At 42.3% G+C, this 27,545-nt stretch overlaps 1 protein-coding gene across 7 annotated transcripts in view; it reads left to right on the top strand.

Moving 5' to 3' along the window:
• Positions 1-27,545, top strand: part of SPTLC1 (serine palmitoyltransferase long chain base subunit 1) — a 116,356-nt gene that overhangs the window by 52,002 nt on the left and 36,809 nt on the right. For 4 of the 7 annotated variants that reach the window (XR_003307109.1, XR_003307108.1, XR_003307110.1 and 1 more), the window contains exons 9-14: positions 889-996; positions 3,182-3,277; positions 3,630-3,726; positions 4,851-4,905; positions 12,564-12,681; positions 16,273-16,346. Coding sequence is in view for 3 of the 7 variants with exons in the window: in XM_026448936.1 (XP_026304721.1) it covers positions 889-996; positions 3,182-3,277; positions 3,630-3,726; positions 4,851-4,905; positions 12,564-12,681; positions 16,273-16,346; positions 20,786-20,939 (702 nt within the window). In the remaining 4 variants the exon portion in view is untranslated. Of the gene's footprint in view, positions 1-888; positions 997-3,181; positions 3,278-3,629; positions 3,727-4,850; positions 4,906-5,864; positions 5,888-12,563; positions 12,682-16,272; positions 16,347-18,810; positions 20,224-20,785; positions 21,734-27,545 lie in introns of those variants that run through there. The other 3 variants (XM_026448936.1, XM_026448937.1, XM_026448938.1) reach the window with 3 other exon arrangements.

Raw genomic sequence — 27,545 nt, 5'->3', positions numbered from 1 at the left:
ACACACTGGGTGGCTGAGGTGGCAGAATCACTGGAACCCAGGAGGTCAAGGCTGCAGTGAGCCATGACCCTGCCACTGCACTCCAGCCTGGGTGGCAGAGCAAGACTCTGTCTCAAAAAAAAAAAAAAAAAAAATCAGTATTGTGCTGTCTGTTGTTAAGTTGAATCATTTTAGACCATCTAAAGTACAATTGATTCTCATCATTCACTCTACTTAATATTCTGTAAAGTTGCCATGAACACTGGAATAAGAAAGACTGAACTATTGCTGCTTAGGCAAATAATAGGGTTAGGTTCCTCTGAGCCTCTGGTTACAACATTTTCATCAACCAGTTAACACAAAACTTGCTTTATGTGTGTTTTTGTTCAAAGGTGTCTTATTTAAAGTCTGTTGATTCATTGTACTACAACTCATGCCTGACCAAAGCTTCTCTAACACACAAATTTTCTCCATGAGGGACATCACAGCCTTCGTGCACTAGGAGTAGTAGATGGCACTTTAGCATGACACTTGGGGGCCACTCTATATAGCAAAATCACCAACAAAAAACACAGAAGTCCAAAAAAGTGGCAATAAATAGGCCTTCCATAGGGTACTTATTCACAGGATCAGAGCTGAAACAGTTGCCCGTTCACCCTCACCTGGGGAAACACGTGTCTGGTAATTCAGATTCTTCACTGCTCTGCACATGCACATGTCTGTGATGACAGGAAAAAAGTGTCGATTTGGAGGCTGCAAATACATTTTAATAAGTAGATGAATTTGCACATATAGAATTCGCAAGTATTGGGGGTCAGCTGTACATACTTTTTAATCTTAATTTTTTTCTTCATACTATGTTCTACATGATGCTAATCATTAGTGTCTTAACCTTTATGTAACACTTAGGTTAAGTTAAAATACAAATACAAAGCAAGAATCTTCCTGGAGGAAAGCCTTTCATTTGGAGTCCTAGGAGAGCATGGCCGAGGAGTCACTGAACACTATGGAATCAAGGTAAGTTCCCCTTTTTAGGAACATTTCCCCTCTTCTAGGAGACGTGTAGTTCCACTCTGCTAGGCATATATTTTTATAGGCACAAGACAACACTCCTTATCGGTTTGAAGGGTCACGAAACTTTGGTGTCTTTACCTCAGTGAGCCCAGGAGGGGTCTAGTCAGCCAGAAGAGGGGACCCCATCTTCCTTCTGAACTTACTAACTCAGAGTGGGTAGTCATGGTTTGTGCTGTGTTTGCAGAGTTGCATTTGAATTGGCCTTTAGTGTCTCTTCTCTAGAAGTGGTTAAATGTTGCCTTCCAATTATTTCTTAAAATCACCAAGAATTTCCTGAGTTGTCTTTTCAGAAGTATTCATGACAACAGAGAAACGGTGCAGTTTCTAGTATTTAAAAATCTGTGTTCTATATAATATGTTTGTGGGAGGTAGATACAGTTATGCGTGTGTGTGTGTGTCAGAAACAGCACTGGTATGCATTCAGCAAAACCTCTTAGAGCCCCAAACAGAGTGAGGTGCCATGTTTCCTTTTCTGAGGGAAAGGGACCCAGACTGCCCACAGTGCCTAGTGGGTTTTGCTCCTGGAGCCTCAGGGCAGAGGAAGTCAGCCAGTCTTCAACAGCTGTCTTACCAACCACCAAGGGAAGAGTTACAGAAAGCTTTTTCTCCAAAACATGTGCATAAGAGCTGTGCAACCTATGTTACAGAGTTGAAATATAAAACATAATTTGCCTTAGATTATCTACATCCCACTACCATGTAGTCCCAGAGAAAAATGTAGAGCAGAGTGAATATCCTGACAGGCTGGATGTAAGCACCTCCTCCAAGGCAGACTGACATTCAGCACTTACATGCACTGAGGAGATAAATGGAATAAATGGAAGTGTAATTCAAGCAAATTTAGCAGTACACTACAGCCTTTTTTAAGGCATGAAAATTTTTATGAAGGAAAAAAGTCAAACTTCACTGTTGTAGTTTTCTGAATGCTTCCAGCAGTTGTCACTGAGGAAATACTCACAAGTGCCTGAGAGTAGAGAGCGGAATGTGTGGGCTTTATTTGGATCCTGATTCAAACAAATGCCGTTAAAAGAAAATTTGATGAGACAGTCAGAGATAATTTGAACACTGAATATTTGAATATATTTAACATCAAATTTACGTTTAACATCTAAAACTTGTTAATGTCTTAAGTATGATAGTAGTTTTGTGATTATGTTTTTGAAAGTGTTTTTATCTTTAAGAAATACACAGTGAAATGTTTATAGATGAAACCCCATGAAGTCTGGGATTCACTACAAAGAAGTGAGGCTGGTGGTAGGGGGTATAGATGAAGCAGGGTTGTCCTTGAGTTTATAATGATTGAATCTGGGTGATGGGGATTCTTTGTTCTGTTCTACTTTGTTCAGGCTTGAAATTTCTCGTAATGAAAGGTTTAAAAATGTTTTTTAAAAAGAGCAGGAGTGCAGAGTTTCTCTGTTGGATCTATGAAACACTGAGGAAAACACTAGCTGTGTTCTGACAGTCCATTAACATGCCCGTCAGTAAGTAATGATGAATGCCTACTGTGTGCCCAGAATGGAACTTGGTGCTGAGGGCTGGAGCCAAAGATGAGCACCAAAGGAGTTCTGAGTGGTCAGAAAGATGTAGGACTCAAAGCCCAGTAGGTCATTAGAGCACATTAGGTTCTTCTGCTGTCCAGTCGGTCAAAGATTCCATCGCCATGACGTTTGGATAAATTGATTTATGAAATGCTGAAAGGCATGTTGAATACAAGAATAAAGTGCTCAAAACTTCAATAGACTTATTTTTATTTATCTCAGGTGCATCCCATGGGGAAGGCCAGCTGACCACCGTTTTAGCAAGGAAATAGTCTTATTTTGTACCTGTGACTACTTTTGATTTTGAACAGCTTTGGGTTTTATCTTCTTATAATTTATTTGTCTTTACTATGAGTTAATTTGTCATGTATAATGGTAAAAATACATAAAATGAGAGTTTCAGAGATGGGCCATGAAACTACAGTTCATTCAGCGATAGATGTTGTATGGTTTATTTTTTATTTTCATGTAGATAGGTAGTTTGAATCCAGATGTTAACAGACAGTGATGCTGTTAAATTTTATCTCTAGGCCTGAAGTTGGCCTTTTTTTCTTTAAACTGTGGAATAACTGTCACTCCTTTTCTGGCAGATTGATGATATTGATCTTATCAGTGCCAACATGGAGAATGCACTTGCTTCTATTGGAGGTTTCTGCTGTGGCAGGTCTTTTGTAATTGACCATCAGGTGGGTTCTTTTTTAAAAAAGGAGCTAAAACTGAAACTAATTTCTCCATTGGTCACCTCAAAATATAACTTTGAAATACAAAATTTTACTTAGTTTATCACACAATTTTTATTTAAATGTCAATTTTTAAAGAATCATTCAAAACACTTTCTATTTAGAAATGATTTCTCATTTAACAAAAAATCTTGTTTCTGTTAACACATATCATGTTTATTTATGGCTGGATCTTACCCCGTCACCACATGTACACGCTGTTCAGTAGTTGTTTTAGAGAACCGATGCCTTAAAAATGTTTACCTAGAAAGGGCAGAGAATGTATATATGTGTCTTCAACTGATTTGTTTCTTCTCAGCGACTTTCCGGCCAGGGATACTGCTTTTCAGCTTCGTTACCTCCCCTGTTAGCTGCTGCAGCAATTGAGGCCCTCAACATCATGGAAGAGAATCCAGGTATAACCCTTGAAAAACTCGAGAAATCAAAGAGATGTCAGGTTACATTAGTTGTGTTACGGATTTACTTACTGGATAAATTATTTGCCAGACAAAACTGGTTTGCAGTCACACGATCTGGCCTTCGTAGGAAGAGTGGCAGTGAAGAAGCCATTCCTGCCCCAGGGAGTCGGGGTCAGAGCTTTTCTCCTGTGCTTAGAGCCAGAGCCAAAGCAAGGCTGGCTCAGATAGTGGGTGGAGATCCTGGGAGGAGGAGGGGGCTCTCAGCCAGTTCTGGGCCTAAACGTTCCATTGGTGTAAATAAGCCAGTCCTTATTTGGTTAATAGTTTTTTGAGAAATCAGCTGAAGCATGCTCCTCTTTTATCTGTATAATTTTATAAATATTGTGAGTTTTCGCCTTTAGCCTTTGAATCATCCGTTGGTACTGAAGCCAAGCCCGGTTTACCAGCAAAGAACTTACTCAGTGGGAAAAACAAAAAGTCTAAGAATTTGAAATGTGGCCTTTGGCTGTGACAGGGCCGCCTCTGCAAAGCTTAAAACAGAAAGGGAGCTGCAGGCCCTGCAGGCCCTACCCGGTACAGTATTTCTGAATCTTCATCACTGATACTGATTCAGAGAACCAGAAAAGGTGTGTCTCTGTGCTCATTCATATGCTTGCTTCTCAGGTGGCCTGGCACTCCTAACTTCTCATCAGATACTTTAGTTGTGGGATTTTCCTTGAATAAAAAAGGAAAATATCAAGAAAAGATTGTAAAAATTACTGTGCTACAGTTGAGTTTTCACCAGATGGTTGAGGATAAAGAAATAAGCAGTAAATCTGTGCCCTTTGACTCTTAGCCAGACCACCTCGAGGATCTTGATGAGAGCAAGAGGCATTGATTGCTCTTGAAAGCATCCTTCCAGGTTTGGTGAAAGTGGGGCAGTGAGGTGAGAAGGGGCCGGGTAGCATGCACCAGAGACGAAGCCTGGCCTTCAGGGGAGTATGGGTTCCTGGCTCTGTTCGTATATAGAAGGATTTGCAGCATTTTAAATTGATGAACTTGATCTGGGTCTTCAAAAATATTTTTAGGTTAGGACTATCATACGTTCCAAGTAGACTCTCAAACGTATTTTTTTCATCTAGGTATTTTTGCAGTGTTGAAGGAAAAGTGCAGACAAATTCATAAAGCTTTACAAGGGTGAGTTTTACATATTTTCAACCAACATAAAGTTTATCTGCACCACACTTAAACAGCTAATGAAAAGTTTTAAATTTATAGGCTTGGGTCAGTTTGACTGAATTGCAACTAAGAAACCAAAAATTTAGTTCACTCACGTTGGTTTATTTGTGTAAAACCAGATCATCTGTTTTAAAGAATCATGACTTTGTTTTTCTGAAAATGAAACAAACTCATTAATAAAATATTACAGCAGTACAGAAGATAGAAAGATGAAAATAACAACCCAACCATCTTACCACTGGAAATAACCAGGGTAAACATTGAAGCATCTCTCCATGTCGTACACATACAGGGATGCCATTATATATTACATAATTAGATGACTGGGTTCATACCATCTGTGTTACTTTTTAGTAAATTACTAAGTTTTAACACAAGAAAAATAAGTGAAATTTTGTGAGTGTTTCTTTTTTCTTTCTTTCTTTTTTTAAACTATACAAGAGTCACTCTTTAAGATTCCTCTGTAGTTAAAAAAAAGATCGAGGCCGGGCGCGGTGGCTCAAGCCTGTAATCCCAGCACTTTGGGAGGCCGAGACGGGCGGATCACGAGGTCAGGAGATCGAGACCATCCTGGCTAACACAGTGAAACCCCATCTCTACTAAAAATACAAAAAACTAGCCGGGCGAGGTGGCGGGCACCTGTAGTCCCAGCTACTCCGGAGGCTGAGGCAGGAGAATGGCGTAAACCCGGGAGGCGGAGCTTGCAGTGAGCTGAGATCTGGCCACTGCACTCCAGCCTGGGTGGCAGAGCAAGACTCCGTCTCAAAAAAAAAAAGAAAAAGATTGAGGTTGTTGCTATCTCCAGGCACATTCCTGGTCTTATAGAAAGTGATTTCATATTGCCCAAGGTATTTCTTTTTGCCTTTCCTGAGGTGAAACATGCTTTCTTGGTCATGAAAGTCATCTCTCTGTTCCAGATACGGAAACTGGAGACTTTAACTAAAAGAAAAGAACAATTGATAAATGAGTACATCACAGCTGTTCCAGATAAAGAAGAGGCAGACAGTTAAAGTTCTGGGTGTGTCTGTGTGATAGTAACAGCAGTTCTTGCATGATTTATGGTAGGGAGATATATTTGTATTGGTTCCAGTTCCATTGGTTTGTGAAATATTAATATGCCGACACAGCCTAGCGTATTGGAGTCACTGGAAATTGATCAGTGCCAGCCTCACGTACCCTTCACTCTATGGTGTAACCTGTCTTAGTTTCTAAGTCCAATCCTCCACCTTCCCCAGCTCTGTCACACTTTTTCTTTCCAAAATTCCTAACCCGCTGTCTTCACTCCCCTCACTTTCAGCTAACAACCTGGCCTTATGCTGTCACTTGGGACTCTGTCATATTTCCTGACAAATCTACACACCTGTGGGTATCTGAACCAGTCTTCCCTCCTGTAGACCAATAAATGTTGCTCCAACAACCACAGGCCCTTTTTTAAGGACTGAGTGCCTTTGCTTGTCCCTGCTACTTTGTCATTAGCCTGTTCCCTTTTTTGCATCATTTGATTAGCAGTCACGTCCACTTTAAATTCCTCTTGCCTGTCACCCGACATTTCCCTCTGCAACTTCCCATGCCTTTGCTCCTCTCAGTAGCTATCATCTCCACGTCTTCATTACACTGGCAGCTCTGAGACCTGGCTTCTGCTACTGCCCTTCACCTGGACTGTTTTTGTGGAGGTCTCCACTGACTACTGAATCCAGTGGACTATCTTCAGAGCTCATCCTGATGTCCCCATAGTTTTCAGCACAGGTGACCACTCTTTCCTTCTTTGGACTCTGCTACACCGCACGCCTGGATTTCCTCTTACATCTTTGAATGGCTCTATCTCGGTCTCTGAAGGCTTTCTTTCAATACCTTGTTCTTCGAGGCTTTGTTTGTGGTTCTCTGTTCTTCTCATTACCTTCTTCCACACCTGGAGCTCCACATCATTTCATAACACCTGTATGTAGACAGCTCCCACCTTCATATCTCCACCCTGGACCACTGCAGCTCCAGGTCTCACACCCAGTTGCCTACTCAGTATCCACAGTTGGAAGACTCCACAGCACCTCATAGCAAACACGCATTCAAAAGGGTCGCAGGAGCAAACCGTGCTGGTATCTAGATGGTTACAGAGAAGAGTGAAAAAACAGCAAAGAGGTCACAGTTACAGGAGGGAAGGAGTAGGGAATCTAGTGGAAGATGAGGTCTGGGTCCTGGGCCATCCACACACAGGGACTTGTGAGCCCTGATGAGAGCTTTGACACACAGAGAAAGTCCTGGCATGGTTTTGAGCAAAAAAGTGACACACCCTGTTGGATACCCTAGCAAAATTACTTTTGCATGATGTGAAAAAATACATTGAACAGCAATAAGAACAGAAGCAGGGAGACCAGTTAGGAGATTGATGCAGGCGAAAGGTGATGGTGACTCTGACCATGGTGGGATCCGTGATGTGAGAAGTCTGGGTATCTTCTGAAGGGAGAGCACACTGGATCTAGCAGAAGTTCATAGGCAGGGTGAGTGAGAAAGAGAAGACTCCAGGTGGAGCTTAGGGGGTTTGGTCAAAGTAAGTAGGTAGAGTCGCTAGTGAGTGAGAGGGATAGAACTGTGGAGAAACACTTACTGGGGAAAGTCAGCAGTGGTTATGTTAAGCCCGAAGTGCCCATCAGACATGGAGTGCAGAGCAGCAGCTGGATGTGGAAGTCTGAAGTGTGAGGAAGAGTACTGAGCTAGAGATAAATTTTTGAGTCTTGGGGTATAGATATTATTTGAAGCATTTCAATGTGAAGAGGTCAGAAACTTAGCCAAGACTAGTCTGAGAAAGAGTGACCAGTGAGGAAGAGGCAGGCTAGAAGAGCCTAGAGTCCTGGAAGCCAGGGAAGAAATTGCTTATGTAGGAGGTCAGCCTGTGACATGCCACTGCTTACAGGCCAGACCAGATAACAGAACACCGATCCTTTGACTTCATCATGTAAAGATATTATGACATGGTGAGCAGTTTCAGGGGAGTGTGGGGTAAAACGCCTGCTTGAAGGAGGTTCCAGACAGTTGGACACAGCTTAGATGACTGTTTTGAGGAGTTTTTCTCTAAAGAGGTACTGAGAAACAAGATGGTGGCTAGAGAAAGAAATTGGTCAAAAGAAGAATATTTCAGTTTAAGATTACTGAGGCCAATTTCTGAATAACATCTAGCTAAGTATAAAACATCCTTTCTCCTACTGGTTGGCAGTACTGTCTCTATCATATACCAGGTTCCCATTTGTACTTAGATCTGTTTTTCAACTGTCTCTTCCATTCCATTGGTGTATTTGCTCATTACTCAGACTGTTTTTATTTTATCTGTTTTTGTCACTGTTTTGGAATACAGGTTTATCACTATTACTGTTTTGGAATACAGGTTCCTCCAAAGTTATTGCTAGAATCTTGATTGGAATTGCATTAAATTTTCTGATGAATGTGGAGGGAATTGTCATCATGAACAAGAGTTCTTTAGTTAAATCTCCCTTTGTGTGTTTTAATGGAATTCCTGTAAAGCCCTTGTACCTTCATGGAACCTTTAAAGGAGATTTTCAGACATCCTATAGATTTTGTTGCTGTTGTGAATGGAGTTGTCTTTTCTCTTACATTTTCTACTTTATTGTTGATTCATAAGAATATTACTGTTTTCTCTAAACTGACCTTATATCCAGGAGTCTTTCTAAACTCTTATTATTTCCAGTAGTTGTTTCATTCTGTTATGATGATGTACACAGAAGTCCTGTTATCTGCAATAATGGTGTTCTCTCTTTGCTTCCTAATGCTTTTACATCTTAGTTCCTTTTGTTATTTTATTGCTTTGGTCTGGGTCTCTAATCTGTATTGAACAGTGGCAATAATAGCAAACATTCTTTTGTTATTCCCAGTATAGAAGCACTTCTTCATTAAATATAAAACATCATGCTATGGGTTTTTGGTGAGTAGCCTTTATCAAATTACTCCTAGTTTTATTTTCTTTTGTGTTTTTTTTAAGAGACGGGATTGCTCTGTGTTGCCCAGGCTAGAGTGCAGTGGCTATTCACAGATATAGTCAACACACTACAGCCTCAAACTCCTGGACTCAAGCAATCCTCCTGCCTTCACCTCCCGACTAGTTGGGACTACAGGCATGTACCACTGCACCTGGCTAAATTATTCCTAAATTTGAAGACCTTTTGTTAAAATCATAAATAAATGTTGAACTTTATCCTTTTTTTTTTTTTTTTTTTTTTTAACCTCTATTAAGGTAAATCATAAATTTGTCTTATGGCTAAATTACATTGAAATATTTTATGATGTTAAACCATCCTTGCATTCTTGAGAAAACCCTTCATTATAATATGTTTTTCTCCACTGTTAGATTTATTTAGCTAATATTTTAATTTGACTTTTTATATCTATGTTTATAATTTAAATGGATCTATAACCTTATACCAATTTTATGTAACATAGGAGTCACTGTTAGGGTAGCTTCAGTAGATGATTTGGCTATTTTCCACTCTTTCTACTTCATGGCTCCACTGAGTACAACACGGCTTGATCGTTTCTTCAAAAGTTGAGAGTAGGTCTCCCACTTTAAGGCCTTGTAGGCTTGGAGCCTTTGGTTTGGGGATAGTTGTTGATCATCTCTCATATATCCATATTATTTTAACTTCTTATTTGTGTAAGTTTGGTTTTGTGTGTTTTCATCATAGTGTTTTCTTCCGTATTTTTATGCACTGTCTCATTGCATTGTGTTCTGGCTCTTCTTCAGCTTCTTGCATTTAGCTTTTGGTTTTATTTCTTATTTTCCAATAAATATATTAAAGATAAATATTTTTAGAGGCAGTATCTTCAGTGTTTAGTTCTGAGTAACTTTTTTGTTCGGTTTTTCTCTAATTTTTCACTTCTCATCTCTGAGGTTGAGTTTGGAAAAGGAAGTTAACATCCTATGCTGGTTTGCCTCTGTTTTCACTGTAATTGTAGTTACTGTAATTGTATTTATTGGTGTCTGGTTCTCCCTATAGACTGTAAGCACACAGTGTAGACCGTGGCTACCTTGGTGATTGCCCTGTCCCTGGGAGCTAGCCCAGTGCTTGTTTATCCACTGGGATAAGATGATATGTCCGGCAAAGTCTTTCATTAAAGAGTAATGTAATAGACTCTGAAACATGGCTTCTCTGAACTCAAGCTACAACTGTGTCCATTTGGTTTTAATTAAGCTCCTCTGACATTCAGCATCTAGGCAACCAGAGATCGGGCATTTTGTTTAATTCCTTCTCTCACCAGCATGTGAGGTGAGACCATTTGATCAAAAAGCACAAGTTAGATTTGGACCTCAGGTGCCTTGTATTTCTTTTTTTTTTTTTTCTTTTGAGATGGAGTCTTGCTCTGTTGCTCAGGCTGGAGCACAGTGGCACGATCTCAGCTCACTGCAACCTCCACCTCCCGGGTTCAAGCGATTCTCCTGTCTTAGCCTCCTGAGTAGCTGGGATTACAGGCACTTGCCACCATGCCTGGCTAATTTTTGTATTTTTAGTAGAGATGCGGTTTCACCATGTTGGTCAGACTGGTCTCGAACTCCTGACCCCTTGTCCCCCCCCCCCCGCCTTGGCCTCCCAAAGTGCTGGGATTATAGGTACAAGCCATCATGCCTGGCCACTTGGTATTTCCTGAGGAAAATTGAGGCCATTTGATTCATATGAAATGCTATTTGGAAAGCAATTTTTTTTTGAGACAGAGTCTTGCTCTTGTTGCCCAGGCTGGAGTGCAGTGGCACGATCTTGGCTCACTGTAACCTCTGCCTCCAGGGTTCAAGCAATTCTCCTGCCTCAGCCTCCTGAGTAGCTGGGATTACAGGCGCCCACCACCACACCCGGCTAATTTTTGTATTTTTAGTAGAGACAGGGTTTTACCATGTTGGCCAGGCTGGTCTCGAACTGCTGACCTCTGGTGATCCACCTGCCTCAGTCTCCCAAAGGGCTGAGATTACAGTCATGAACCACCACACCTGGCTGAAAGCAATTTTTTAATACTCTGAGAATATATGACCTTAAAAAAAAAGAGAGAGAGACTTGATGTATGTGTTTAACATGGTCAGAATTTACACAGGAAATGGGTTTTGAAAGTGTATTGCTTAGTTTCTACATTAGTAAAGAACTAACCTAGGAGGTTCCCTCACATTCCACATCCTCAAAGATTTCCATGATTCAAACCTGTAGGCTGCTTTATTGAGAGATCTAGCATGATGTATTATATTTAAAGAAAGGAGATGCTAATTAATAATGTTCCAAGAGTGATTGGAAGGCCAGGTCAGATGAGTTTCCGGAATTCACATTATTGTAACATGCAGTAGTCATTCTGTAAAGGCTTGTCGAGTCCTAAACTGGGAAGATTGAGTTGTGCTACCTAGTGCTTTTTGTTGTTACTTCATTCTGAGGGAAAAACAAATCATTTTAGGTGGAACAAACTAAATGAAAGGAATCTAAAATGTTTAGCCCAGTTTCAAATAGACATATATCATATTTGTGTCCTAGGAGATAGGTCAAAACTCAAATAATATTTGTTATCATAGGATAAAATAGACTTTACATGAACCTAATTGGATATTAATAATATGGCATAGCATCTCCTGACAGCTGTAGTACAAATACAGGATTTAATTTAATTTAATTTAAAAATACAGGATTTGGCCCCTAAAGATCTGTCTTTGAGAAGCTACAGATTTTTGTGCTGTTAATCCTAAGTAAAAAAAAAATAATTTTAATCCAAGTAAAATCTAAAACATAACATGCAAATAAGGACATTTTTCTATCTAAACATATTGCTATTAGTCAAAATATAATGTATGTTTGGTTTTTGTTGGGTTTTTTTTTTTTTTTTTTTTTAGATTTTTACTCTGTCACCCAAGCTCACTGCAACCTTGACCTCCTGAGTTCAAGCGATCCTCCCACCTGAGCTTCCCAAGTGGCTGGGACTACAGGTGCAAGCCACCACACCCGGCCAGTTTCTGTATTTTTGTTTTTGTTTTGTTTGTAGAGATGGGGCATAATGTTGTTAATGTTAGAAATCATCCCTGTAATTAATGAGAAACAAAATAAAAACTAAAGACATAGATAATAAGCAAGGAAGCATAACATAACTGTGGTGAGTAGCTTGTGAAGGATCCAGACAGGATGAAACATAGCAAATGATGGAGCTGAGCCTTCCCTAAAGTGGGTGATGAAGAAGGCCCCAGCAGCAGGCAGTGCTGGAGCTGGGCCCCAGCATGTGTAGCCAGCACAGGGAAGAACAGACATCAGGGGCGAGGGAGCACATGGCAAGGGAATGACAGACCAAGCTGGGGCCCAGAGGGCCTATAAGGAGGGGCGCCCAGGCCGGTAGTATGGTGCACAGACTCCCTGGTGGGAGGCTGGGGCCATGAGACCCGGTCCTGCGCTCGAGAAGCCACATCACAGGCAAACTTTTTTAGGTGAGGAAGCACTGCCCAGGGTGCCTCGTTTCGCTTTCTTTGTTGGAATTGGAATAATGCTTCCCATCAGTCGCAAGCTTCTGTACGTTCACTGTGCCTTGACATTGTGGACTTGTAACATTATTTCTCCGTGGGTGATCTTTACGGCTGTGTGTGTGTTTCCCTCCTGCAGGATTTCTGGATTAAAAGTGGTGGGGGTGTCCCTTTCTCCAGCCTTTCACCTGCAACTGGAAGAGAGCACTGGGTCTCGCGAGCAAGACGTCAGACTGCTTCAGGAAATTGTAGATCAAGTAAGTATCCAGTTACTTGAGGAAATCCCCCCACACCACTTCTGCCCTTGCCCCAAGCAAATTTTTAATGTTATTTTTTAAGAAAAGTCTCTTTGCCCTGAGAGAGAAGAGAGTAGAAAGGAAGATGCTGGTGACCCACTCTGGACATGGAATCTTAATCCTCCAGGTGCTTCCTAGCTTCTGGCCATGGTAACGGGCAGCAGGCCCTCCCATTGGGTCAATATGTGGCTCCCTCCAAAGTTATTCTATTTTGTACCACTTTGCATTTAAATATACTTAGCCTCTCCTCTGAAAAATGAGCCTTGCAGAAAACTCACTTGCTCACCGTTTTACAAAGCCAGGCTTTCCTATGTGTAGTTGGGGGAGGCATTGTGTGTGGGCATTGCACACATTCCTGGACAGCTGACTGTCCCCACAGCATGGCTCAGGGACAGTCCACTTGCAGTCACCCTGAAGTCAGGATGCTCTTGTATCTTCCAAAAGTTATTTTACTACTAATTGTCTAAGAAACACATCACCAGGGAAACCACTGGCCTGTTTTCATCTGGCAGCACTGCCCCTCCAGAGTGCTTCCTGCACGCGGGTTTACAGCGGTGCGGGGACAACAGAAGTTTCTTTAAACGGGGGAGGAAGAGCAGCGGAGGAACGTGGGCAGGAAGGACTCAGGACGGGCAGTGGAATGCCACCCACCCTGCTCCCCTCTTCCAAGTCCTGGGATGCTGGACATCTGCTTTCAGAAGAATCTGGACTTTTATGTGGGCTGCTGCTGCTGCTGCTTTTAGAAAAATCTGACATATAGCTAGTATGTATTTGAGAATGCAAATGGGCATGATTCTGCTTCCTTGTCCAGAGGCTGTAGCTATGAGCGATGCTACTAGGTTTCTGGGGTCATAATGGCAGCTACCACCTATCATGTGCCTTTCCGAGGCCAGGCCCTGTCCTAAGCCTCATCTGCCTATGTAGCCTCTCAGGCAGGCTCTTCTAGGCCACATGGCTGTGCAGTATACAGACCAGGTGTGCAGGCAGCCTCTGCTGCCTACCTGGCTTCAGCTGTCCTAGGTCCTAAATGTTTGAGCCACATAATCTGGAATAACAGATGTGTGGAGAACTTCATAAAATGTGTGGCCTTCTAGAGTCAATTACATTAAAAAAAATAAAAATAAAACAGCCCCAGGATCTGAGCTTCCTGAAGAAACATGTCAGATTATGAATAATCAGGCTGGAGCTGCTTATCTTGTGAGGTGAGGAAATGCAGCTGATGTCCCCTCAGGAATAACTCTGTGGACATGAAGACTCTCAACAGAGAAAAACATCCCACTGCCTGCTTTACTGCCTCATTGTTTGTATTGTAATGTTCCTTGAATACATACAAACACAAAACTAAGTGGGACATCTTTGTGATTAGAGTTCTCATACAAATGGAAAACTAAAACACATTTATAAATTAAATACATACTAAATGGACAAGCCAGTAAAATTCCCATTCATTTCGTTACCTTCATGAGGCAGGTGAATTTGTTGTTTTCAATAGACTTGCCCCAGCGGAACAGCTGAGAGCCGTGTTCGCAGAGCAGGCTCATGAGCTGCACACGCTGGTGTTGGGTCTGAGTGATCGCTCCGCCGTTCTCACTGAGTCTCTTCTCGAACTACATCGGGACAGTTGTCCACACATGCCTCATGTTGAGGGACAGTCACCTCCTTCAGATGCCAGTGTATTCATTGCATAGTAAATCCACCTGTGTTCTCTTTTCATTAGATAGCAACAGCTAAAGTCTTACTACTGCTTTGTACCAAAGAGAGACGCAGAGGAGGATGTGTGAATGAAGCAACTCGGTATTAAAATACTGTGCTTACAAGGATTAGCCACGTAACGAAAGAGGAAATGAAAAGTCTGTCGGCCGGGCGCGGTGGCTCAAGCCTGTAATCCCAGCACTTTGGGAGGCCGAGACGGGCGGATCACGAGGTCAGGAGATCGAGACCATCCTGGCTAACATGGTGAAACCCCGTCTCTACTAAAAAATACAACAAACTACCCGGGCGAGGTGGCGGGCGCCTGTAGTCCCAGCTACTTGGGAGGCTGAGGCAGGAGAATGGCGTAAACCCGGGAGGCGGAGCTTGCAGTGAGCTGAGATCCGGCCACTGCACTCCAGCCTGGGCGACAGAGCGAGACTGCGTCTCAAAAAGAAAAGAAAAAAAGGAAAAGTCTGTGAACAGCTCACAGATCTCAAACTAGCCTGGTTTGATCCTAGCTCTCTTAAGGAAATCCTCTTGAGAGTTGAATGAGAAGAGAGCAGTCTGGGGTAGGGAACAGAATACTATCTAGAAACTTCATTTATATATATATATCTTCCACTTCTGTGTGTCATCGTAGCTTCCATTTTTAAAATCTTCCGAATCTTTTGTCCCACTCCCCTCATCTTCTTTTCAATATTTGAAGGAGAGAAAAAAACCATGCTGCCTTAACTCTTATTTAAGTTTTGTAGATCTGAGAGGCTTTGCCAAGTTTATTTTGAGTTGCTCAACAGGACACTGTTTTTACAAACTGAGCTGTTGTTTATAATGTCTCTTAACCAGCCAGGGCTAGAAACAGAGCCAGTCCAGATGTTTGCAGGAGTTCACTTTTCCAAGTACACTTCCAGAGCCTAGAGCCAGCGGGAGGCTGCTGTCATTGCCTGGTATGGTTTTTCCATCCCTTCCTCGCAGCCTATGACGTGACCCCTCTTCAGGCAGATACCTTTACTGCCAGACACGTGGAATAATTGTTCTTTCCTTTACACTGGCCTTTGCTCTGTTGCTACTTTTTTTTCAATATAACGCACATACCACATACCATAAAATTCACCCTATTGAAGTATATCGTTAAGTGGCTTTTAGTATCATACGTGCAGTAGGTTGTGCAACCATTACTATCTCATTCCAAAACATTTTCATCACTCCAGAAAGAAAACACTGTAGCCTATTACCTTGCTCTGGTGTTTATGCTTTCTTTATTTTAGTAGAGATTGTTTTCATTTTTTCTTAATGTTGACAGATGGTTAATATGTAGGAAAGCTGTAAAAAACTTGGTTAACGCGAGACTCTGCAGTGCCCGCGCCATGCCCAGATGCCACATGTGGACGTCGTTTTTGCTAATATCTGAAGTGCAGTGGTTTTTCTCTGACACAGTCCTACTGGTGGTGGTGGTCTTAAGTCCAGCCTGCAGGACTTTGCTCGCACCATTTCCTCACATTCTAACTCTGCTTTGTCTAAATGGTAGCCATTAGCTATCTGTGGCTATTTAAATTTAAACTAAGTGGAAATAAAAGGTACTACTGTGACCTCTCAGTAGCACCAGCCACATCTCCCTGTGCCCAGCAGGCACACAGGGCTCGTGGCGACTGCTGGGCACTACAGAACAGAGGTATTTGTCATGGCAGAAAGTTCTGTGGACATTGCTGCCAAGGTGGTGGTGTAGTATCTTGGTGATACCTTCTAGCAATTATAATTGGAAAAGGGAGTTAAAGCTACCAGTGCAGGATTTCAGCGTTCACCAGTTTAGTGACCGCCGTGTCTGAAGTCCAGGTTGCCGATGTGTTCTTTTTCCTCCTGCAGTGCATGAACAGAAGTATCGCATTAACTCAGGCACGCTACTTGGAGAAGGAAGAGAAGTGTCTCCCTCCTCCCAGGTCGGTGACATTCAAATATGACCTTATTTTTTTCCCCTGCTCTGAGCTCTGTGAAATACATTATCTTTTGAAAAATTTTGAAAGACTATCATAGGCTAAGGAAGAGTATCTGTCATTAAAATATAGTACATTACCTGTTTTCTGCTCTTAAACTAGAAGTGTTTTAAATTTTACATGAAAAGCTCCCGAGGACTCACTGAGTACCCTCTCAGTTAACTCAGGGAAATGTCTGGGAGCCCAGGAATGAACGTGGGCACACTGAGTTTCCATCAGCTCATATCTGCCACATCTGAAAGGTGGCACATGCCGGACCAGGAGTTCCTGCCACAAGGACTGTCCTGCAGGGACGATCGGCAGTGTTGGGTGGGGGTGGGCACACCTCTCTGCTGCTCCTTCAGTCAGCGACACTCACTCACACGGGAAAAACCAAGCAACGGTGGGGAAAAGCTGCAGCATCAAGAAAAAACACCACTTTGGGAGGCCAAGACGGGCGGATCACGAGGTCAGGAGATTGAGACCATCCTGGCTAACACAGTGAAACCCCATCTCTACTAAAAAAAAAAAAAAAAATACAAAAAACTAGCCGGGCGAGGTGGCGGGCGCCTGTAGTCCCAGCTACTCGGGAGGCTGAGGCAGGAGAATGGCAGGAACCCGGGAGGCGGAGCTTGCAGTGAGCTGAGATCCGGCCACTGCACTCCAGCCTGGGCGACAGAGCAAGACTCCGTCTCAACAACAAAAAAAAAGAACACCAAAAGTAAAAGACTAATGTGTTTGACTGCACTGGGCCAGGCAGTCACAGGAGGGGGCATGGACATGCTCAGTTCTGCCCTGGGGCATTCATTGCCCAGGCTTTTGAGAGCAGGTGATGTCTACACCAAGCCTGGAGAAGTATGTGTGTCGGGCATCCTGTGGTGATCGTGGCTCTCCATCAGAGGCGGTGGTGTGTGCTTTGCTCAGGGTTGTCAGTGGCTTGGAGACCTCCAGGTTCATCTGGGAGTGCAGAATGGAAGCTGCAGAAGAGCTGGAGAGAAGGGTCCTGAGGCCAGGTGCCAAGTCAGGGAGGCTGTAGGAGAGCCCACCGGGGAGTTGGAATGCTCTGCTGGCCCGGAGCGCCAGATCAGGATTTGGAAGATCACTGTGGTAGCAGCTCAAAGCACCTTAAAGACCCTGCCCTTGTCAGCCAAGCGCAGTGGCCCACACCTGTAATCCCAACACCTGGGAGGCCGAGGTGGGCAGATCACTTGAGCCCAGGAGTACAAGACCAGCCTGGGCAATGTGGTGAAACCCCATCTCTGTAAAAATTAGCCGGGCATGGTGGTGCACGCCTGTGGTCCCAGCTACTTGGGAGGCTGAGGTGGGAAAATCACCTGGTTCCGGGAGGTGAAGGCTGCAGTGAGCTGAGATCACTCCATTGCACTCCAGCCTGGGCTACTCCCTTCATCTTTTATTGCACTTACCCAAAGGTATAATCCTACGTCCTACGTTTACTTGTTAGTAAGACTGTAGGTGCATGAGGACGGGAGCCATGCTGGTTTTGTGCCCTCAGGACTCCATGCACAGCATAGTACAGCTCAATAAATATGTGTCACATGCATGAAGCAGATGTTTGCAGAGGGAACTGAGGGGACAGAGGTAGCATTGTTCTTTCAAGCTATTATTTCTTCAATTTCCTGAAAACCTGAACATTTCTGCCATACCTTAGAGTATTACAGAGCTTTCACATTGCTATTGACATAAATATGCATAATCAAACTCTCGTTGATCTGAGAAGGATGGAATTCCTGCTTTGTGCCTGGCACTGCCTGAAGCAGTACATGATGGACAGGATGCTGTTTCCCAGCCTCTGAGGCAGAGCCCACGGCAACTCACTCTGACTGGGTGTGCACTGGTGGTGTATGCCAAGGCCTGCAGGTTACAGAGTCTCTGCCACAGCAACCCACCTGCCACAGTAGTGAGAAAGCGGCTGTGGGCAGCAGGTACATGAATAGACAGGCCAACTGCCAAGAGAGGTTTGTTTACAAAAATAGGAGGCAGTGGATTTGACTCTCAGGCCATAGATGGCTGACTGTGAGCACAGGTCCTCACCTCATATAGATATTTCTTTTTTGTTTTTTTGTTTTGTTTTTTGTTTTTGTTTTTGTTTGAGAGGGAGTCTTGCTCTGTCACCCAGGCTGTAGTGTCGTGATCTTGGCTCACTGCTAGCTCTGCCTCCCAGGTTCACGCCATTCTCCTGCCTCAGCCTCCCAAGTACCTGGGACTACAGGCGCCTGCTACCACGCCCAGCTAATTTTTTTGTATTTTTAGTAGAGGTGGGGTTGGGGTTTCACTGTGTTAGCCAGGATGATCTCGATCTCCTGACCTCATGATCTTGCCTGCCTCGGCCTCCCAAAGTGCTGGGATTACAGGTGTGAGCCACCGCACCTGGCCCACAAAGATAATTCTTTGTGTCCTTTACTGTTCTCAGCATTCGGGTTGTGGTCACGGTGGAACAAACAGCAGAAGAACTGGAGAGAGCTGCGTCCACCATCAAGGAGGTGGCCCAGGCCGTCCTGCTCTAGGGACAGTCCCAGGACCGTGGCCTCCTGCCACACAATAGGCAGACAGGACTCAAGACTCCCGCTGGCCACGGAGGGGCCTGAAGGAGAGCAAGAACATGTGGATCTTTGATAGAATTGTTACCAAATGATGTCAATATGGACCAATTGACCATGAGAAGGATGCTTATTTTTTTAAAAAGAAAACACTTCTAAAAGCCCAGGAACTGATTTTTTAAAGAGGAAAACTAATGACAGTGTATAACTCATATTTAAATTGTGCATTTAGTACTATTTAAATGTTTTCTTATACTAGTATTTTATATTCTTTTGTTGTCGTTTAAAACTGGAGCTTCAGTGTCTCTTCCCTCCCTTCTAATAGTAATGATACAGTAAGCACTCCTTAACTCCTTAATATTTCATATAAAAATGACTGCAGCATAAAGCTAACAGGAACACTTCAACATATGTGGTACAAATTTATGTTGAAGATCTAATTAAACAACTATTTTCCACTCTTCGTCGTGTGAAGCTAAATGGTGGCTAAAAGGAACACTTTTTGTGTGATTATTATAAACTTTGCATTGTATTTGAATCCTAGAACTTTTGTACACACTAAATATTGATGTCACACCATTTCTAAACTGAGCATCCCTAGCCAGAGAATATTCATTATACTTCTAAGTGAGCAATAATTTAAATCAGATGCTATTTTATTTTAATATAATTGACCTTTCTTTACATTTCTTATGTGTTCACCTCTAATCTGTTTTAGGACGAGGGTTGGTTGGTATGTTGATCCCAGAATATAAATCATATCCTTTATATTTTAGAATATCTCAAGTGTATTCCTTTTCTGTATGGTGGGTTTGCCTAGGGACATGTAACTACAGGCTTTTTCTAAGCTAAGGAAAAAGATAATTTTTCTTTTCAGCTTACAGATTCCAGATATCTACAAAAGATGTGAAAGCACTAAAAATACCATTTTTAAGCAGTACTTTACCTGATTTTTCTTTAGCAAACCAGGTTACGTGGTATAAAGTTTTGTTATATGTGCCACAAGATAGCATATAAATATTACACCATCATTCCTTCTCTTGTTAAAGGTAGAAGAATAAAATTACCATTTTTATAATCTATGCTCATATTACTCAAATGGTCTTCAACATCTTTTTAAATAACACGTATTTTTTGAATGTTCAGTTTCTATTTTGCTTGAGGTATTTTGTACATATGTGCCTTGTGATTGCTGCTGCTTTAAAGGATAAAGTACTCTTTGGGGGATGAGTCTGGTTTGTTTTGTTTTATTTTTTAATGAAATAAACCTACATTCCTGATTATTAGTCTATTTGCATATGTAATATATCCAACAGAATAGTGTCTTAATTTTAACTTTTTTGCACTGGGGTAGTATTCTCTGTGTGTTGTTTTGTCTTATTTTAGAAAATAACAACTAAATTTCTTAGTTCCTTTTTTCACATCCAACCAAAGAATATATGGTATCTGAAGTTTCCTAGGTTCCTGCTGACCTCATAGGACTACAAGAATATCATGGCCATTATTTTCATAAATAATAACTTTTCAGCTTCCTTTATAATACTTTCTAAGTCAAAATAGCAACATCAAAATAATGTTTGTAATAAACTTTTTGAAAATGTGACCCTAAGTTTCTGGGAAAGATGGCGGATCAGGCACATTACTTCAATCCTTAAAACCAACGTTGTAAACAAAAAGAACCAAAAGTAAAATTTTTATGTTAAAATTATAGAGGGACCATAATCCAGTAATATACACCACAAAGAAATGTCTACTAGAAACAGTAAAATTTGGATCAAACTGAAGCAAAATGCTGAGAAAGTACAGTCTTCTCAAATCTGGACCAAGTTACAAATTTCTCTTTCACAGAGTGGGAAGTTTCCAGAGTGCTCTACCAATGATTCTGTGTTTTAAAAGGCAGTGGCTTGGAGCGAGCAGGGTAGAGACCATTTGGAGCCCATTTCCACTCAGCAGGACATCCACAGGGAAGAAGAGAACCACGCCACCTTTTTATTGTCTATGACTAAATTCTAACTCTGGAAAAATGGGGCTTTGGGTCAAGTTGGGACAGAAAATACACCAGTATTTCATCAAAGTCAGTACTTTACCAATTGTACCATGTGTACTTTTGTACCACTAGAAGAAAATAATTCTACCTGTATTATGCTGTAAGATGTCTTCCAATATTAGAGATACTGCAATGTGGGTGGAGAAGATGTATCTTTAAGTCTATGAAATAATAATCATCTGATGTGTGGGCCTCATGCCGTCTTTCCTTGTGGACATAAAACCTTAGTCCCAGAAGATAGAGATGTCCAACATCTAAATCTGAAATATCTCCATGCATCTTTCCAAAACACTGTCCTTGTGATGACTTAAATAAAAACATTCATAACGTACACCTAAGAGTACGGGTTAATCTATGGAGGATGCTTAAATTTAATTTCCTTATTTCCTGGTGAAGAGGAGTAGGAAGCTTAAGGCTGATGGAACACAGATAAAATAAGTCATCTCGACAGCAACATTTTCTAGAGATTTGAAGGAAGAAGGAAATATGATTCAAGGATCTTATATCCACAAAGCAGTCTTTCAGATAACAAGGTTATAGAAAAACAATTAAAAATTAGAATGTAATACTTCTTGTTGAGCCCTTCCTGAGGAAACTGCTAGGGGAAAGCATCTGATTAAGAAATGCAAGGCCGGGCATGGTGGGTCACACCTGTAATCCCAGCATTTTGGAAGGCCAAGGCAGGAGGACTGCCTGAGATCAGGAATTTGAAACCAGCTTGGGGAACATAGCGAAACCTGATGTCTACAAAAAATAAAACCCAGACATGGTGATGTGCACCCGTAGTCCTAGATACTTGAGAGGCTGAGGCAAGAGGATGATGTGAGCCTAGGAGGTCAAGGCAGTCATGAGCTGTGATTCCAGCACTGCACTCCAGCCCGGGCAACAGAGTGAGACCCTGTCTCAAAGAAAAAAAGCAGAATAATCTGTCATGAGATTGGAGTTTTTAGAAAGTAAAATACTTTAATGTGTGTAAATTATACCTTGCGAATTAACTCAGAAACAAAACCAAATACTGCATGTTCTCACTTATAATTAGGAGCTAACCACCGCATACTCATGGACATGAAGATGGGAACAATAGATGCTGACTGTGGGGAGGGAAGGAGGCAGGGCAAGGGTTGAAAAACTATTGGGTACTATGCTCAACACCTTGGTGATGAGACCATTTGTACCCCAAACCTCAGCATCACGCAGTATACCCAGGTAAGAAACCTGCACATGTACCCCTAAATCTAAAAGTTGAAAAAAAGAAAATAATTTGCTCATAGTGTATTATGTAAATAGGTGGGGTACAGTACAAAAATATTTAGACAAAGGGAATATTAGAAGTACAAAAACGGGGGATTAGGTACATTATAGGAAGTTTTATTATAAAGATAACTAGTAGAATAAAAACAAAACTTCCTAAATTCAAAAAAAGCAAAATTAGACCCTATACAGGGGAAAAATAATAAATATAATTCAATACACGCAGAAAATACACCCAAGTATCAAAATTGCACTTTGTACCCCCTGAATCTATAAAATTTTTTTAAAAATACAACAAAATAGCATGAGTTGAGACTAATTTAAACATATCATACAGTGAATGGGCATCCACTTACTGTTTGTGTTTTTGTTTGGAGACAGGGTCTCACCCTGTTGCCTGGGCCGGAGTGCAGTGGCGCGATCACAGCTTACTGCAGCCTCAACTTCCTGGTCTCAAGCAATCCTCCTGCCTCAGCCTCCTGAGTAGCTGGGACTATAGGTGTGTGCCGCAATGCCTGGCTAATTTTTAAAATATTTTTGTAGGGACAGAGTTTAACTCTGTTGCCCAGGTTGATGTCAAACTCCTGGGCTCAAACAGGGTGCCCACCTCGGTCTCCCAAAATGCTAGGATTACATGCATGAGCCACCACACCTGGCCCATGCACTTTATTTCTACTCTAAGAAAAAATTTCCAAGTTGGTTCACAAAGCAAAACACAAACTCTGCTACATACAAGAGACAAGAAAAGCTAAACATGGCCGAGCACAGTGGCTCACGCCTGTAATCCCAGCACTTTGGGAAGGCCGAGGCAGACAGATCACCTGAGGTTGGTAGTTGGAGCCCAACCTGACCAACGTGGAGAAACCCTATCTCTACCAAAAATACAAAAATTAGCCAGGGGTGGTAGGAAAAAACTCTTCACCCAGATATTCCAAAGTACATAGTCTTTTCAGGTGTACATGAAACATTCTCCAGTGTAGACCACACACATGCTGGACCATAAAACAAGTCTCAGTAAATCGTATATTCTCTGGCTGCAACATGATTAAATCAGAGATCCACAGTAGAAAGGAAACTGGAAAACACCCAAATTAACCAGTATGCTCCTAAATAACCCACAGATCAAAGAAATACACAAAGGAGGTTTCGAAATGTTATGAACTGAATCAATTAAATAAAATATATCCAAAAAATTTAGTTACCAGTTTTATTATAAAAGACATTATTTGCATGATGAAAGATTGCAGAACTTCAGTGGGCAGCTTCATGTTGATGCCATTTCAATAGTGATTTGTTTCAGTCTACATACTTTCAAGAATGTCCGCTGTCTCTTAATAAGATACAATCCTTGTCATCTAGAACTATTTTGGTGTCTCTGTATCCTGGAGGAAATTTATTTCTGACTTTAATGCTAACTGGTTGAATCTCTCCACCTTTTCCCTTATAGCCTCATCCAGCAGCAGCTACTACTCTTGCTTGCCATACTTTTCCTTTAGATTTTTCTGGAAGCCTAATGTCTCCTTTGGTTACAGTTTCTGCTGCACTCCTTTCAACCAATACTTGCCTTTCAACCAATACCTTCTTCCAAAGAGGGGAAGAAACTTTCTAAATGCTGGTCCTGCCATGACTCCTACAGCAGCCATAGCTCATATTCTGCTCTCGTGCTGCCACCACAGGCCAACAAATCAAAGTTTATGTGAGGCAGCTAAAACAGTGGTAAAGAGGAAATTTAGACAGGTTTTTAAATGCCTGTATCAGAAAAGAAAAATCTCAGTAACAACCTAAGCTTCCACCTTAAAGTAAAACCCCAAAGCAAGTAGAAGGAAGGAAATAAAGATTAGAGAGGCTTTCTTTTTTTTTTTTTTTTTTGGAGATGGAATCTTGCTCTGTCTCCCCAGCTGGAGTGCACTGGCAGGATCTCGGCTCACTGCAAGCTCCACCCCCTGGGTTCACGCCATTCTCCTCCCTCAGCTGGGACTACAGGCACCCGCCACCACACCCGGCCAATTTTTCTGTATTTTTAGTAAAGATGGGGTTTCACCGTGTTAGCCAGAATGGTCTCGATCTCCTGACCTTGTGATCCGCCTGCCTCAGCCTCCCAAAGTGCTGGGATTACAGGCGTGAGCCAGGTGCCTGGCCTGGAGAGGATTTTTTTTTTTTTTTTGGAAAAAAATCAGTAAACATTTATTTGATGCAGTCATTTTAATACATACAGTGATAGCCCGTCCCCACGCCACTCGGGACCAGGGCACGGGTGGGGATGAGGACCGGGGACAAATGGTCACAAGACGGGTGGGGCCCGAGCTCACTGTTGAAACATCTCACAAATCTCACTTTGTAGATAGACTATATATGTATATATATGTGGTTAAAAGTGATAGCTGGAACCTCTTTAAGAATGCACTTACGTACTGAGAACTGGCATTAAAAAACCCAAACCGAGAAACCCAAAGCACAGGACGCACGGCCGCGAGGCAGGGGAGAACCAGGGGCCCCAGACCGGGGCCTGGGGAAGCCGCCTGGGGCCTGCCAAGCAGGGCACATGGGGACGGCCCCTCCCGGGGTCAGGCTCACTGGCTCCTTCCCTTCAGGGCCACCAGGCAGGAGCCAACAGTCACACAGGAGGCACTCTCACCTGCCTTTGCACCAGTAAATAAAGTGCATCCTATTTCCGTGTGAGTGTCAGCCCGGTGAGTCAGCCCTTCTGGGCCCTTTCCTGTTCTCAGGGCAGGGGGCATGCGCTGAGCCAGAGGTAGATCTGCAGAAAGATCCCCGACTGGGCCTCAGGCAGGGCCGGCGCCCATCACACTCTAGGTCTGCTCTGCTGGTCCCTCTCAGGGATCCTGGAGGCCTGTGTGGGCCAGCGCAGGGAGTGGGCAGACTCTGCTGAGCTCCACCCAGGGCCCTACTCCTTGGGAGTAGGGCTCTGCAGACCAGCATGTGGGAGAGGGGGGGCAGAAAGAGAGGACTTCTTTTAAATAAAGAAAAATAATGAAATCAAAAGACTTTCTTTAAAAGACATCAACAAAACTGACAAACCTTTAACTGGACTAACCAAGAAAATAACAGAGGAGACATAGATTGCCAATTTAGGACCTAAAGAGGTAACATCACTACCAACCCTACAGAAACTAGACAAATGACATGAATGTACTCCAAGAAAGACGCAAATTATCAAACTCTAGAATAAAAAGAAAATCTGCCAAGGTGGTGGTTCACACCTGTAATCTTAGCACTTTGGGAGGATGAGGTGGGTGGATCACTTGAGGTCAGGAGTTCAAGACAGCCTGGCCAACATGGTGAAACCCCATCTCTACTAAAAATACAAAAGTTAGCCAGGCTCCATGGCATGTGCCTGTAGTCCCAGCAACTGCAGAGAGAATCACTTTTGAGCCTGAGGGGCAGAGGATGTAGTGAGCCGAGATGGAGCCATTGCGCTCCAGCCTGGGCAACAGGATTGAAACCCTGTCTCAAAAAAAAAAAAAAAAAAAGAAATAGAAAATCTGATAGACTATCACAACTAAAGAAATGGAATTAATAATTTAAAATATTTTCACAAAAATATCCATTTGCAGGTAGACACTAGTGAATTCTATCAAATAAAGAAAAAGTAGTACTAATCATTCACAAATTTCTTTCAGAAAAATTGAGAAGGTGGCAACATCTCACAATTCATTCTATGAGATTATTATTATGTTGATTCCAAAGCCAGACAAATTACAAGAAAACTGCATATGAATTTCCCTCCTGAACATAGGCACAAATATCTTTAACTCCTTTTCAAAATGGTGTTCGAGAACCTAGCCTATATAATAAAGCTAAAAAAGAAAATTAAAAGCATCCAGATTGGACAGCATCCAGTTTAGAAAACAATTCTATGTATAATGTCAAATAGAATAAAATAATAATTAATTTAACAAAAATGTATAAGGCTTATATACTGAAAACTACAAAACATTGCTATAAGAATTAAGATTGGCAGGGTGGGCAAGGTGGCTCACGTCAGTAATCCCATCACGTTGGGAGGCCGAGGCGGGCAGATCACGAGGTGAGGTGATCAAGACCATCCTGGCCAACATGGTGAAACCCATCTCTACTAAAAGTACAAAAATTAGCCGGGCATGGTGGCACACGCCTGTAATCCCAGCTACTCAGGAGACTAAAGCAGGAGAATTGCTTGAACCCAGGTGGCAGAGGCTGCAGTGAGCCAAGATGGTGCTATTGCACTCCAGCCTGGGAGGCAAAGTGAGACTCCGTCTCAAAAAAAAAAAGATTGGCTGGATGTGGTGGCTCACGCCTGTAATTCTAGCACTTTGGGAGGCCAAGGCAGGTAAATCAGTTGAGGTCAGGAGTTCGAAACCAGCCTGACCAACATGGTGAAACCCTGTCTCTACTAAAAATGCAAAAAAAATAACTGGGCATGGTGGTGAGCACCTGTAATCACAGCTACTTGGGAGACTGAGGCAGGAGAATTGCTTGAACCCGGGAGGTAGAGGTTGCAGTGAGCCAAGATCACGCCACTGCACTCCAGCCTGGTTAACAAAGCAAGACTCCCATCTCAAAAAAAAAAAAAAAAAATTAAGATTTAAATAGATGGAGAGCCATTCCATGGACTAAAACATATCCCAAATTATAGTTTCAGTTCAGTTCCCATCAAGATTCCAGCAGATTTTTGCACAGAAATTGATAAGCTGAACCTAAAATGTATGTGAAAATATAATACAAGGTCCTACAGTAGTCAATGGCAATTTTTAAAAAGAACAAAGTTGGAAGATTTACATTATCTGATTTCAGAACTTAACCATAATACTGCATTAGCAAGACTGTGTGTTTTACTGATACAAGGATACATCCATGGAACAGAATTGAGAGTCCAGAAATCAATAAACCCTTCTATTTATGGCCAGTTGACTTTCAACAAAGTGCCAAGGCAATTCAATAAGGAAATGATAGTCTTCTTAACAAACATCACTGGGAGAATTTGATATTGTAGTAGCTTACATGATGGCCACCCGAAAAATCAAGTCCTAATCCCCGGATCTTGTAAATGTTACCTTCTCTGGAAAAAAGGGAATGTGTGTAGGTGTGATGGTTAAGGATTTTGATATGAGCTTATCCTGAATTACATTGGTAGGCCCTAAATACCATCAAAGAGTCCTTGTAAGATACAGGCAGAAAGAGGTGACACAGACATAGAGGGGGTCACCCACAGAGGAGAAGGCAGTGTGAAAACAGGCAGATATAGGAGATACCAACTGCAAGCCAAGGAATGCCAACAGCCACCAGAAGGTAGAGGAGGTAAGGCACTCA

Source organism: Piliocolobus tephrosceles, chromosome 14, assembly GCF_002776525.5.
Source record: "Piliocolobus tephrosceles isolate RC106 chromosome 14, ASM277652v3, whole genome shotgun sequence".
NCBI classification, from domain to species: domain Eukaryota; kingdom Metazoa; phylum Chordata; class Mammalia; order Primates; family Cercopithecidae; genus Piliocolobus; species Piliocolobus tephrosceles.
This window is presented reverse-complemented; position numbering and strand designations above follow the sequence as displayed.